The sequence below is a fragment of the Meles meles genome, chromosome 6 (genome assembly GCF_922984935.1).
Source record: "Meles meles chromosome 6, mMelMel3.1 paternal haplotype, whole genome shotgun sequence".
Lineage (NCBI taxonomy): Eukaryota > Metazoa > Chordata > Mammalia > Carnivora > Mustelidae > Meles > Meles meles.
The window spans coordinates 124,101,924-124,116,598 of record NC_060071.1 but is presented as its reverse complement, the minus strand read 5'-3'; the positions used below and the strand labels follow the sequence as shown (position 1 = coordinate 124,116,598).

Below are 14,675 nucleotides of genomic sequence, written 5' to 3'. Positions count from 1 at the left end.
CTTTCCTGGGATGCCAGCATTTAAGATAGCTATAACCTTACCTTGTAATTTCGGGGGAATTTTAGGTCAGTTTTAGATTTTCCACGGCAGTTACTTAGAAACAATAAAATAATTCCATTTTATTAGTTTCCTCAACAGTGCTATATGCTGCTGTTTATACATGAATGTAAAGCGTTATTTTTTGTTACAGCTAATGATTGGCTCTTAGGATAATGTTTACATTTTTATAAGAAACCAGGAAGTAGCTTGTGAATTCTCAGTATGATTGGCTTTTTCTTGAGAAAAAAAAAAACAAAAAAAAACACTGTGATAGAACTTTGTTTTTTTTCTGAGACTAGGTAAGCGTAAATTTATCTGCTTGCAGGAAGAAAACTTTCGGAAGAGAAAGTTGCCTGTGGTAAGTTCAGTTGTTAAAGTAAAAAAATTCAATCATGATGGAGAAGAGGAGGAGGAAGATGATGATTGTGGGTCTCGTACAGGAAGCATCTCCAGCAGTGTGTCAGTGCCAGCAAAGCCTGAAAGGAGGTACCTTGACCATTGTCTGTAAATTAATCTTTAATTGCCTGATGGAATCTTCTGGGTTTCTTGAAGAGGATATCATGAAAATAAAATTTTAATAGCATGTAAGACTTTTCTATTGGTTTTTGAGAAACAGATTAATGAAAGAGAAATTGCTTAAAATTGGAGAAGATTGCAGAGAATAAAAACTGTAATACGGTGGGGGGATGAGGGGGTGATCCAGATTCATTATTTAAAAAGTTTAAAATGTTCCAGTGTAGTTAACATTTCTTAAAAAACTACAGTTAGTCTGTACAAAATCTAAGGGAAGGCTGTAGTAAAGGCCTAATGGATGGCTAGCATGTAAAGAACTCAAATCTAAAATTTAATCAATATACTTTTAACTTTTTTTTAGACCTTCACTTCCACCTTCTAAACAAGCTAACAAGAACCTAATTTTGAAGGCTATATCTGAAGCTCAAGAATCTGTAACGAAAACGACTAACTATTCTACAGGTAATTTAAAATGTATTATTATGTTTACGTTGAGTTTTCTTTGACTCTTGAAGCTAGCATTGATTGCTTCCCAAGTTGTATAATAAAGACACTTGCCGAATGTCAGGACCAAGAAGAGTTTCAGAGAAGAATGGTTTTAACAGATCACTTTGAGAAACTTTCAGTTGTCAGTGTAATTTAGTTCTTTGATCAGCTGTGTAGTGCCTTTTATTCCCTTCATAGTGTGTGTGAAATATTTAATAAAATTTTTATAGGGAGTTTTGATAAAGGTGGGACTTTCATATTCATGTCATTGGAGTCAAGATTTTTTTTTTTTTTTTTAAGATTTTATTTATTTATTTGACAGAGAGAGATCACAAGTAGACAGAGAGGCAGGCAGAGAGAGAGAGAGAGAGGGAAGCAGGCTCGCCGCTGAGCAGAGAGCCCGATGTGGGACTCGATCCCAGGACCCTGAGATCATGACCTGAGCCGAAGGCAGCGGCTTAACCCACTGAGCCACCCAGGCGCCCCTGGAGTCAAGATTTGATAGGAATTTATGATCTATAAAAGGGAGCTCAGTTGGATATTAAGAGGTCAGAGTTAGACAAATTTGGCTAGTGCATGAGCAGATTGGCTTTTTTTTTTTTTTTCCCCCTCAGTAGAGCCCATTAATGGAATATAAGGCAGAGAATTGACTCATTTGTGATGTTCCTACCCCAGTCCTAGTGGAAGTACTGAATTATTTTATGAGAATATAAAGGTACTGCATGTTTTTAAAGGATAAGGAAAGGAGATAAGTCACATTAGTCAGACCTTACAGAAAACTTGTTCCGAAATGCAAACTAAATGATGGGTGCCATATTGTCATAAATTCTGTGTTCTGCCCCATGTGCTGAAGCTAGTGTGTAAAACTTTCGATTAATAAAAACTGATGCTTGCCCACTGTAAAAATTTTTATTTTATTTTTGCTATGGATTTGATGACCGTTCGTTTAGCATTTTTCTGCCGTTTCATTCTTTTGTATTTCTTTTTGTCACCCTTTCCTAAAGTGAAGTAGATTGTAAGTTATCAGCTTTTGAACCTCATAGGTATCTGTCCTCTTCTCATTTCTAACTTAACTTTGAACATAAACAGCTTTGGCATATAAGGAATATCAGGCTAAGGCCAAAACTAGACCTAACCTATATAAATTTCATTTCTTTGCCTTTCTACAATATTGAGTGTTGTTTTTTGTTGTTTGGGTTTTTTTTAAAAGATTTTATTAGAGAGCATGAGCAGGGAGAGTGAGGGGAATGGGAGAAACAAGCTCTCCACTGAGCAAAAACCCTTATGTAGGGCTTGATCACAGGACCCTGGAATCATGACCTGAGCCGGAATCGAATCAAATGCTTAACCGACTAAGCCACCCAGCGTCCCCCTGTTTTTATAATAGTGGGAGATTGCCCGTGTATTTTTGAGAAATAACATTGATATTCATTTTTGACCTGTAGTATGTAAATTATAATTGGAAGTTGTTATGTGATCATGAAGCAAAATTTAAATTACATTTGGTTAAAAATGAATACTATGTCTGGCAATGTATTTATGGCATGTGATTTAAAATGTATAGATGAAGTCAGGTATATATCTCTCTGGAATATTGTGAGAAAAAAAGGTGTTACCTATGAACCGTTTCAAATTTTTCATTTGTTCTAAACCCAAGGAGGCATTTATGTTTAATAGGGCATATTCATTGTTCAGTTTTGATGTATTACTGCATCTACATTTCCCATCTTTTTTCCTTTTAAAAAGTCTCACAGAAACAGACACTTCCAGTTGCTCCCAGAACTCGAACTTCTCAAGAAGAATTGCTGGCAGAAATGGTCCAGGGCCAAAGCAGGACCCCCAGAATAAGTACCCCCATTAAAGAAGAGGAAACAAAGGGAGATAATATAGAAAAGAGCCAAGGTAATAATTTAAATGATATGTCATTCTCTGTTACTATACTTTTTTTTTCATGAGGCATTAAAGATTTGCCACTTGGTGTTTATGAAATGTTAGTTGTGTGAGAAAAGTGCTTTTTAGGCCCAAAGAGAGAATGAGAAGGGACCACAAGGAAAGTCTAAGTCTGCACACTTTAGGATCTTAAGTCTTTTTATTATAGAAATTTTTAGGTTATTTTTGAAGATTTTATTTATTTATTTAACAGAGATAGATCATAAGTAGGCAGAGAGGCAGATAGAGAGAGGGGGAGAGGTAGGCTCCCTGTTGAGCAGAGAGCCTGATGCAGGGCTTGATCCCAGGACCCTGAGATCATGACCTGGGCCGAAGGCTTAGAGGCTTAACCCACTGAGCCATCCAGGCGCCCCAGAAATTTTTAATGTTCTTAAAAGTGGGAAGAATAGTGCAGTGAATTCCCATGAATCCGGTTATCTAGCCTTAATAATTACCAGTGTTCTGCTGGTCCTTAGAAAGTTTCTACTTAGAGATACATAGATACCTGCATTTTTTCTTCTTTTTGTTAATTGTACCCCTGTTCTCCTGAACTGGGACACTTCTTAGCATCCTTTCTTTGACCTGGCCAGTTGTCCCAATGGCCCTACTTTATTCTTTTGTTGCTGGTTAACTGCAGTTAGCCTCCAGCTGATCTTTCTGCTTCCTTTCTCTCAACCCCCACTAACCCCGTCTCCAGTACAAACACTTTTGCTGTCAAAATTTGCTTTAATCATGTGATTTCTTCTTGAGTATGATGTTTCCAATTCATGCATTATCTGGGACTGATGCCATACGCTTGGCCTTTAGTCAGTTTGGATAGCTGGTCTCTGGGCCTTTCCAGTCAAGAGCCTCTTCTGTTCTATCAAGAAAGGTCCTAGTTTACATCTGTTTCTTTTCTATTGAGATCTAAATTTTAAAAAACCCTGCCAGAACTGAATGCTCGTCATGTTATTTCTGCACACTTTTCTAATGCTGGCATACATTTTTTCATTCCTTCTTAACTATGTTCTTGAAACTGTTTCAGGTTAATTTCAAATCTGTTTCATGCGGCCTTAATGATTCCATTCTGTGTGTCCCTTCATTCTCTCTTTAAAAAAAAAAAAAATCCTTGTGCATTTTGCCATGCAGCATTATGTGCAAATCCAATAAATGATGGACCTGAGAACAGGAAAATTCCAAAACAGCCAAATACATTAACTAGAAAGTGTAAATGAGCCAATTTATATTTTGTAAAGAGCAACTAGAAAGCATTTGAGCTTCAGTAAGGGTAAGAATCGCAGTGTATTGAAGTCCATCAAACAGGTTTAAATCCATGATTTCATATATATTTTTTAATATATTTTATGAATTTTAGAGAGAGAGAGAGAGAGCGCACGAGCATAGGGAGGGGTAGAGGGAGAAGCAGACTCCCTGCTAAGCAGAGAGCCTGATGTGGGACTTGATCCTAGGTCTCTGGGATCATGCCTTGAGCTGAAGGCAGATGCTTGACCAAGTGAGCCCCCATGATTTCATATTTTTTAAAAGTAGATGTTTAATTGGTCACCTTCTGGAGGATAATAGATACTAATTCATTGTCTTGAAAACTGGATAAATTATTGAGCATTTATGCTGTTTTTATGTTAAAGAATGGTGTCCCTGTATAGTCAAATAGTATGGGAGTTAACATCTGCTTTTGTGAATAGTTTATTGGACCAACCCTTGCCCATTCATGTATATATTGTCTGTGGCTGCTTTTGTACTATATCCAGAGTTGAATAGCTGCAACCAAAAATAGACATTTACAATCCTTTATAAGTCAGTGAGGAAGGTTTTTTGTTGTTGTTGTTGTTGTTTTTAAATAAACTGTGCCTGAAGTGGAGCTTGAACTCATGACCCTGAGATCAAGACTTGCATTCTTCAGGTTGAGCCAACCAGGAACCCCTAGAAAAAGCATTTTTTAAAAAATTCCTCCAGCTAATAAGTGAAAACAGAATGATAGAATTATAGCTTGTTGGGGTGCCCCCCCCAACTCAGTGAATTAATCTAGGCACTGATGATTAATGGCTACTAAAAAAGTGAAAAACAGTCATTTCATGCCTCCAGATTAAAGAATAAAACTACCTCAGTCTTGGCAGCAGCTTTCTGCCCACAGGTCCTTTCCCCCTGCTTTAATAAAATCATCGTTTTTGCACCAAAAACCCCCAAACTACCTTAGTCTTCTTGCCAGAAGATTTGAACCTGGGTGATCAGGGCTCTGATCTGGCATTCAGCTTGCAGGAAGTATAGAGGCCAGAGGAGTATGTTGATTGTCACATCATGAATGTACAACAGGCGAAGAACAGTTTCTGGGATGCCATATTGGTCAAATATCCTGAGAATTCTACATTAAAAGACAAAATAAGTAAGGTTAAACTGTAGTGTCTAGAGATGCATGTTTATGAGCCGCAAAGAAATTTTAGGTTACTATAAAAGGCATAAATGGTTACTTTAGGAAAGGACTGATCAAGACGGTACATACATGGAACAGTTTCTGGGGTGGGCGGCACAGTTCTATTTTCTAGACCTGAATGGTGGGTGTGAGGATGTTTTGCCTTATAAAATTCCTTAAGCTACTGTTTGTTTTGTGTGGTTCTCTGTATTACTGTTTTGTTTCAAAGTAAAAGGTTAAAAATTTGAAATGATATCAAGTACATCTCATGAGGACATACTACTCTTAGTGAATTGGTTTATTCGCAAGTGCAAAGTGACATTCTGCAAATAACAATTACCATACTTACTGTTTTACAGTTTTGTGACATGTTTTTAAAGCTTTGTGTTTTACAGCTTTGTAACATGTTTTTTAAAATCTAAATATGTATACATGTATTGGCATGAGTTAGTGTTTTTTCCTCTCTCTGGTCTACTTTTGTTAGCCTGCCGACCTCACAGTATTCATGCTCTTTCTCTGTCTTGAATTAGTCTGTCACCAGAAGTTTATTTTGCTAATGTGTTCAAAGACTTAACAACAATAATTCTGGCTTTATCGATTCTCCTTTGATGCCTTGGTTTTCTGTTTCTTTGGTTCCTGTTCTTATTTTTAATATATCCACCTATATTCTTAATTATTAATTTATCTCTGCTTGTCTTTTCAGATGTAAACACTTAAGCTGTAAGTTTCTCTTGAGGTGCCACTTTTGCATATCACAAATTTTGATATATAATGTTTTTATTATCAATCAGAGTATCTTTAATTCCTAATATGATCTTCATCTTTGACCCATGAGCTATTTGAAAGTGTTTGTAATTTACCGTATATGGAGGATTTGTTTCTGTCTTTTGCTCTTTTATTATATATTCTTGACTCGATTGAATTGTTTCAGTGTGATCTGTGTAATACATATTTTTTGAAAATTGTTAAGACATTAATTTTGCACTTCTTCCTTTGCATTTTGAAAGAAAGTAGGCTGTAATTGTTGGATTCAGAATTTTGCATTGAGTAGATACAGCTCTATGGTTATGTTGTTCAAATCTCGACCTTAATGAGTTTTTGGTTTGCTTGACTTAACAATAATTGAGAGAAGGTCTTGAGATTGTCCATTACGAAGACAAATTTATCTTAATTTCTTTATATTTCTATCAGTGTTTTCTATGCCTTAGTTGTCAGTTTTTTTCTGACCTTTAATGCTTTAGGCATATATATCTCTTAAATATTACAAAGCTAGCTTGTTGTTTGTTTGTAAAGATTTTATTTATTCTGGGGGGAGCAGAGGGAGAGGGACAAGCAGAATCTGTGCTGAGTGTGGAACACAGTATGGGGCTTGATCTTAGGACCCTGAGATCATGACCTGAGCCAGAACCAAGAGTCAGACCCTTAACTGACTGAACCACCGAGGCGCCCCTAGATTGTTCGTGGTTTTTTTTTAACCCAATCTGAGTTTGCCTGTTACTGGAAAGTTTAAACCATTCTTAGTTCTGTCATCTTTTCTTTCTTTTTTTTTCTTTTTTTGCCAAAGATTTTATTTATTTGACAGAGAGAGAATGAGAGCACAAGCAGGGGAGTAACAGGCAGAGAGAGAGAGGGAGAAGCAGGCTCCCTAGTGAGCAGGGACCCCCCCAGTGCAGGCTTGATCCCAGGACCCTGGGATTATGTCCTGAGCTGAAAGTAGATGCTTAACCAACTGAGCCACCCAGGCACCCTTCTTTTTTGATTCATATTGGCTTTTCGTTTTTTCCTCCTCTTTGCCTTTAAGGGTCATTAGTAACTATTGTTGATTGCCCCAGCTCTGTATTTTCTTTTTTTTTTTACTAGTTTAAACACTCCATTTCTGTTCATCCAGTGGTTAGCACCGAAATCTTACCATGCAAATTTAATTGCATATTCCAGAAGTTAATGTTCTGACCGGATTTCCAAAGTAAATTAACTGTAGAATACCTTAGTTCCAGGCTTTACCTTCTGGCTACATTATGTTTCCAGTGTTTCATTTTTGTTATTTTTTAAATGCATAAGTTGGACACTATTATTATTTTCCCCACCCAGTGTTTATTCTGATTTTACCTACATGTTTTATCAGTTTTTGTTCTCACACCTTGAATATTACTTAAGGATCATCATCTTCAATGTTTTGAAGTATTTTTGAAGTGTATTCTTTGGCAGTTGCTTTAAGAATAGGTCTGTTGCTCTAAATTTGCCAAGAGGCTGTTCATCTGTGTTTTTTCCCTCCTTGTTCTTGTGCAGTAATTTTGCTGGATAACAACAGTTCTTTGTTCTCAGCACCTTGTATGTATTATGCCATTGTCTTCTGGCTTCCATTATTGTTAAATGGACTTCTGTCATTCTAATTGTCTGTCGTTCCTTTGTAGGTGATCTGTCCTTTCTCTGGCTGCTTTCAAGATCTTCTCTTTGTCTTTGATGTTCTGCAGTTTCACTACGATGTATCTAGGCATGGATTTCCTTTGGTTTTCCTATTTTGTATATGTTGTATAAAAAACATTTAAATAAAATATTTTACATATGAAATATATGTTTACCATAGAAAAATTGGAAAAACAAATCTTTGTAATGCTTGTTGATAGATTAGAAACTCATCAAATAGTGTAGGAAATTTAAAAATAAAAAGCATCGTTCTTTGCTTCATTCTTCTCTACATTGATTCTTCCCAGGTGGCTGCCACTTTTAAATGCTTGTGTTTATGTCTTTAATTTTCTCCATATTCCATAATATGCTTTATAACTCTATTTTTTCATTCATAACAGTAGGTGGGATTTCTTGTTTTTTTTGCTACGGTGTATCAGGATTTAACTCACACTTTCCCTGCTTTTTAAGCTCATATGGTAAAATCACTATTTTTGGTTTATTTACTTTTTTTTTTTTTAAGATTTTATTTATTTATTTGACAGAGATCACAAGCGGGCAGAGAGGCAGGCAGAGAGAGAAGGGAAGCAGGTCCCCGCGGAGCAGAGAGCCCCATGCGGGGCTCGATCCCAGGACCCTGAGATCATGACCTGAGCTGAAGGCAGAGGCTTAACCCACTGAGCCACCCAGGCGCCCCAGTTTATTTACTTATTTTGTCATTTTTTTTTTTTTTTAAGATTTTATTTACTTGGCAGACAGAGATCACAGGTAGGCAGAGAGGCAGGCAGAGAGAGGGGAGGAAGCAGGCTCCCCGCAGAGCAGGGAGCCTGATGTGGGGCTCGATCCCAGGACCCTGGGATCACGACCCGAGCCAAAGGCAGAGGCTTTAACCCACTGAGCCACTCAGGTGCCCCTGTTTTTGTCACTTTATTTTATTTATTTATTTATTAAAAATATTTATTTATTTGTCAGAGAGAGTGAGCACAGGTAGACAGAGTGACAGGCAGAGGCAGAGGGAGAAGCAGGCTCCCTGCTGAGCAAGGAGCCCAATGTGGGATCACGACCCCAGCCGAAGGCAGCTGCTTAACCAACTGAGCCACCCAGGCGTCCCTGTTTTTTTCATTTTAAATAATACATCTAAATATTTACTTTTTGTGTGATTACTGTAATTCAGTATGGTTTTTGTTAGTTTTTAGATTTTATTTATTTATTTTAGGAGAGAAAATGCAAGCAGAGGGAGAGAGAGGGACAAGCAGACTCTGCTGAGCTCGGAGTCCAACATAAGGACTCAATCTCATGACCCTGAGATTATGACCTGAGGTGAAATTAAGAGTTGGATGCTCAGCTGAGCCACCCAGATGCCCCTATTTCAGTATACTTTGATTTCCAAAAGATAAGGGATATTTATGTCCCTTAAACTCCTTTTTTTTTTTTTTTTTTTTAATGATTTCATTTATTTAACAGAGAGCACAAGTAGGCAGAGAGGCAGGGAGAGAGAGAGGAGGAAGCAGGCTCCCTGCTGAGCAGAGAGCCCGATTCGGGGTTCGATCCCAGGACCCTGAGATCATAACCTGAGCCAAAGGCAGAGGCTTAACCCACTGAGCCACCTAGGCACCCCCCTTTTTAAACTCTTAATACATCTTTTCTTACCACACCTTCTAAATTCTATACTTTTTTGGGGAGTGTGCAGAGGGAGGAAGAGAGAGAATCTTAAGCAGGTTCCACACCCAGCTTAGTGGGGCTCTGTCTCACGACCCTGAGATGGTAACCTGAGCCAAAATCAAGAGTCAGATGCTTAATCAGCTGAGCCACCCAGGCGCTCTAAACTGTACTTTTATATTGCCAAAGATGAGCAAGTACACGTTTTGTTTTCCTCGTTAAGACTACCATGCTTTGTAAGTTGACTCTAAAAGTTGAGAACCAGGGAGTGGGTGGTTGGGTGAGCCTGGTGGTGGGTATTATGGAGGGTACATATTGCATGGAGCACTGGGTGTGGTGCATAAACAATGAATTCTGGAACACTGAAAAGAAAAAATAACAAAAAAGTAAAAGTTGAGACCAATGAACAGTGTATTTACATTATTAGGACTAAATAAATAAGGGTGCCTGGGTGGCGAGTCGATTAAGCATCAGACTCTCAACTTACACTCAGGGCATGATCTCAGGATTATGAGGTCAAGCCCCACATCAGGCTCCATACTAGGCAGGAGGTCTGCTTAAGATTTTCTCTTCTTTTCCCTTTGCCTGTCACTCTGCTCAAGTGTGAGCATGCATTCTCACTCTCTCTAAATGAATAAATGAAAATCTTCTTTAAAAAGAAACTAATTCAGGGGCACCTGGGTGGCTCAGTGGGTTAAGCCTCTGCCTTTGGCTCAGGTCATGATCCCAGGATCCTGGGATCAAGTCCCGCATTGGGCTTCTGCTCAGCAGGGAGCCTGCTTCCCCTCTCTCTCTGCTCTGCCTCTCTGTCTGCTTGTGATCTCCCTCTCTGTCAAATAAATAAATAAAATCTTTAAAAAAAAAAAACTAATTCATTAGAGGGCCAGATTTACATTTTTGTCTCTAGCTGTTTGCTAGGGATTCCTTAGATAAGTTTAATTTTTCTGCTCTTGAACAATTTTTTGTTTTCCTTAAGTTTTTCCCCTACCCCCCCTTTTTGTATTGTATTGCCTACCTTCATTATTTGTCGTCTAAAATTTGTCTAAAAATTTGTCGTTTAAGTCTTTGAGTTCCCCTTTTTTCTTAGGTACCTTCTTTCTATAGCATCTGTCCTTTCGCTCATCTAACTGGTTGCTCTCTAGATCTGCTTCAAGACTGTCATTCCAGGATTTAACTCCTCCCCTGAGTTTGCTCTGCATTTTCTGGATCCCATTGTCTTCTCGGTATATTCTCATTTTGTTATCACATCCCGAAGAAACTTAAAAAGTATAGGAGGTAAATTCTTCTGAGTACTTAGAAATCTAAAGATACCCTTTTACTTAATTGATACTTTGGATAGGTACAAAATTCTAAGTTGAATTTTTCTGAAAACTTTGAAAACATGGCTTCATTATCTTGAAGCTTCTAATGTTTATGCTGAGGAGTCAGTTGCCCATGTGATTCTTACTCCATTATAGAATACGAGGGATTTTTTTTTCTGGAGAGTTTTAGGATTTTCTGTGTGTTCTTGATGTTTGAAATTTACTGTGGTAAACATAGATGCCATTTAGTCACTTTTGGACTAAATACTTTGTGCACTTTTTAAATTTGAAATTTCATGCTTTTAGTGTGGGAAATTCTCTTTATTTCTTTAATTTTTTTTTCTTTTTTGGAAATTGGATAAAATTCCTGCTTTTATTTTCTCCTTATTTTTGTCTGATCTTATTCTACTTTGGCATATTTTATTGACTTATCTTTAGTCTCCCCCCTCCCCCGTTTTTGTTTTTGTTTTCCTTTTTTTAAACGAATTTAAGTTTTTAAAATATATTTTAAAATGTCTGCAAGGTCTTTCTTGGTCTGTTTATGTATCTTGTTTTATGGATATAATATCGTTTCAAATTTGTCAAAGGAATATAATTACAGGATTTTTTTCTTTTTAAAGAATTATATTTTGTGTCCTAAGTGATGGTTTTCCAGAGTCAGTTTTTGTTTTTTGTTTTTTTGTTCTTCCCTTTTATTTGCAGTCTCTTTTCAAAAATGTTTGTAAACATGTGAGTTCCTCCTTTAAGAAAAGTCAGTAAAGAGGCTTACCTAGAATTGTGTGGGCTAAGATTTGCTGTGGGCATGTTTTGTTTTAAATAAAGCAGACAAGGACCTGCAGGTGGCCTTGAAATTAAAGAGGAGTTTCCTGGAGGTTCTTACACTCCCAGTAGCTATCTAGATTCTCCCCAGATAATTTTCCTAGTTCCTTCTTCTTAAAACATTTGAAAAAAATTTCTTTAAAGTAGGCTCCATGTCCAAAATGGGCCTTGAACTCCTGACCCTGAGAGCAGGAGTTTTACACTCTACTGAGTCAGGCAGCCACCCCAAAACATTTGAATTTTTAGAAAATGTGTGGCCATCTCATTTGCAAACCCTTGTTTTCTCTTGAACATCCTTTGTAGTCTTCTTTGCTCCTCACTTCTCAGTCTTGGATGCCCCTCTTTGTTCATTTCATCCAGGTTATGTATCTCCACATTGTCAATTCCCAAGTGTGTATCTCCAGCCAAGGCTTTGCATCTGAATTCCTAATTCTCATCCCGCTGCTTATTCTAAATTTTTTTTTGGATATGTAATAAATTAAACTTGTCTAAATCCTAACTACTAACAATTTTTTCTTCCAGTCTGTTTTTCCTACAGTCTTCCTCATTTTAGTTAATGGCACAGCACCACTTTTCCAGTTGATCAGGCCAGAAACCTAATGCTGTTCTTTCTTTGAAACTTAAGGTCATTCTTCCTTGCCTCTGTCTTTGCTTTCCTCTCTCTCTCTCTCCTTTTACCTTCCTTCTTCCCTCTACCTTTAGCAAATCCTGTCTGCTTCTACCTTCAGAGTATATTTAAATTCACTGTTCCTCATCACCTCTCCCTCTACCATCCTAGTCATCATCCATGATTTACCTGGATTATTGGAATAGTGTCCTTACTGGTCTGCTTTCAAATTTGTCCTCCTACACTTTGTTCCACACAGTAGCAAGTGATCCTTTTTTTTTTTTTTTTTTTTAATAAACATATAATGTATTATTAGCCCCAGGGGTACAGGTCTGTGAATAGCCAGGTTTACACACTTCACAGCACTCGCCATAGCACATACCCTCCCCAGTGTTCATAACCCAACCACCCTATCCCTACCTCTCCCCCCAACCCTCAGTTTGTTTTCTGAGATTAAGAGTCTTTTATGTTTTGTCTCCCTCCTGATCCCATCTTGTTTCATTTATTCTTTTCCTACCCCCCAACCCCCCCCCCCAATGTTGCATCTCTACTTCCTCATATCAGGGAGATCATATGATAGCTGTCTTTCTCCGATTGGCAAGTGATCCTTTTAAACTATAAGTGAGATCATGCTGCTCTGCTTCTCAGAACCCCCTGGTGGCTCCCCATTACACTCCAACTAAAAATAAGATTCCTCCCTGATCTTGTCACCTATTAACCTTTTCCTTCCCTCCACTTGCTTCTCCTTGATATCCCCTGGACATACTTGCTATGTTTCTCTTTCAGAGCATTCAAAGAAGAGCATGTCTGAGATGCTTTCACCCTTTCCCTGGAATATTTTTTTCCATATGTCCACATAACTCAAAAGTTGTCTTTGTGAAGCCTTCCCTAGCCCCCTACTCCTTTACCCACTCTTCTGAATCTTTATTTTTTCCACAGCACTTCTTATGTAATATGTATTTTATGTTTTCATAGTTTAGATATTTTTATCCCCTCAGATCATCAATACAAAACATGTTCTGTTTTACATACATTTTGGGTTTTTTTGTTTGTTTGTTTCTGAGCTCCCATCTCCTTTCCTTCCCCACCAGAATACAAGTTCTCTGACCACGGATTTGTGTGTTATTCATTGCTGTGTTATTCATTGCTGTGAGTGGCCAAAACAGTGCCTGATATATAGTAGGAGCTCTAAATCCTTTTGTCTTTTTTATTTTTTTAAAGATTTTATTGATTTATTTGAGACAGAGCACAAGCAGAGAGCAGAAGCAGAAGGAGAGGGAGAAGCAGACTCCCCACTGAGCAGGGAACCCGATGTGGGGCTGGATCCCAGGACTCTGGGATCATGACCTGAGCTGAAGGCAGATGCTTAACCAACTGAGCCATCCACGTGTCCCTACCAGGCACCCCTAAATCCTTTTGTCTTAATGAATGTGTTAGTCGGCCTTGCATCTATCTCACTTGCAGCTTTCCCAGAATCTCATTTTGGCTTTTCTTCTCTGCCTCACAGGCAGTGTTTGTCCATATATTTTCTGCTTTCCAGAGGTTGTTGAAAACTCACCTATGATTCCTTTCCTAATTCACACCTCTAAATCAGTGATCTCCTTTTTCTGATATAATTTTTTGTGTACTGGAATATTTTTTGCTACTACACTCTGTATGTATTTGACTTAAATATGTCTACACTATTACTGGTATGTAAGAATGTCTAAAAATAGGACTCTTAAGAATAGAGATAAAAATATTTCTAAAATATTTGGTTATTTGGTTATTTTCTTCCTGTCCCTTCCTGTGGGTAATGTTAGAAACCCAGTTTGGAGTCGCTGTTGTATGTATTAGGAGATAATTTGTAAGTTCTTTACTTCATTTTTATGGACTCTGCAGAAGGAGAAGGTATATATGCATATGCTCAGTGTGTCCTGCTGGACTAGAAGCTTTTTGTGAAGGAGTCTTAATAAGGAGAGGAGTTTTTGTATTCAGAAAAATGAAAATCTTCCTTTTGTTCTGTCCATTGTCTTCCTCGGACATAAGCACTTCTCTTAAAACAGTTTGGTGTAGGGGCACCTGGGTGGCTCAGTTGGTTAAGCGTCTGCCTTCAACTCAGGTCATAATCTCAGGGCCCTGGGGTCAGTCTCTGCATCGGGCTCTCTGCTTGGCAGAGAGCCTGCTTCTCCTCTCCCTTTCTATCAATAAATAAATCAAATCTTAAAAAAGACCAGTTTGGTGTATATCTGTAGTGTCCTTGGCATTTTTTTTAGTACGTATGTCCATGTATGTCCGTTCTCTGTAAAGTAGAATTATATGTATATTTATATGCACCTACCATATATGTCCATATAAAATAGCATCACATGAATTTCTCTGTGACATGTTTTATTTCACTTAATATGTAATGGAGAAAAGTACAATGGCATGATTATTAGTATGGACTGAGGGAGTCAGACTGCTTCAGTGTTATTAATCTAGGCTATGCCACTTACTGAGTGACCTTAACCTTTTTGTACTCCGATTTCCT

General features: G+C 37.8%; 1 protein-coding gene across 8 annotated transcripts in view; it reads left to right on the top strand.

Annotated features, from left to right (window-relative positions):
• The window catches only part of ZC3H14 (zinc finger CCCH-type containing 14), a 51,651-nt gene that overhangs the window by 15,359 nt on the left and 21,617 nt on the right, over positions 1–14,675 (top strand). For all 8 annotated transcript variants that reach the window (XM_046007952.1, XM_046007951.1, XM_046007948.1 and 5 more), the window contains exons 7-9: positions 365–525; positions 914–1,014; positions 2,785–2,940. In XM_046007952.1, the coding sequence (XP_045863908.1) occupies positions 365–525; positions 914–1,014; positions 2,785–2,940 (418 nt within the window). The remainder of the gene's footprint in view (positions 1–364; positions 526–913; positions 1,015–2,784; positions 2,941–14,675) is intronic.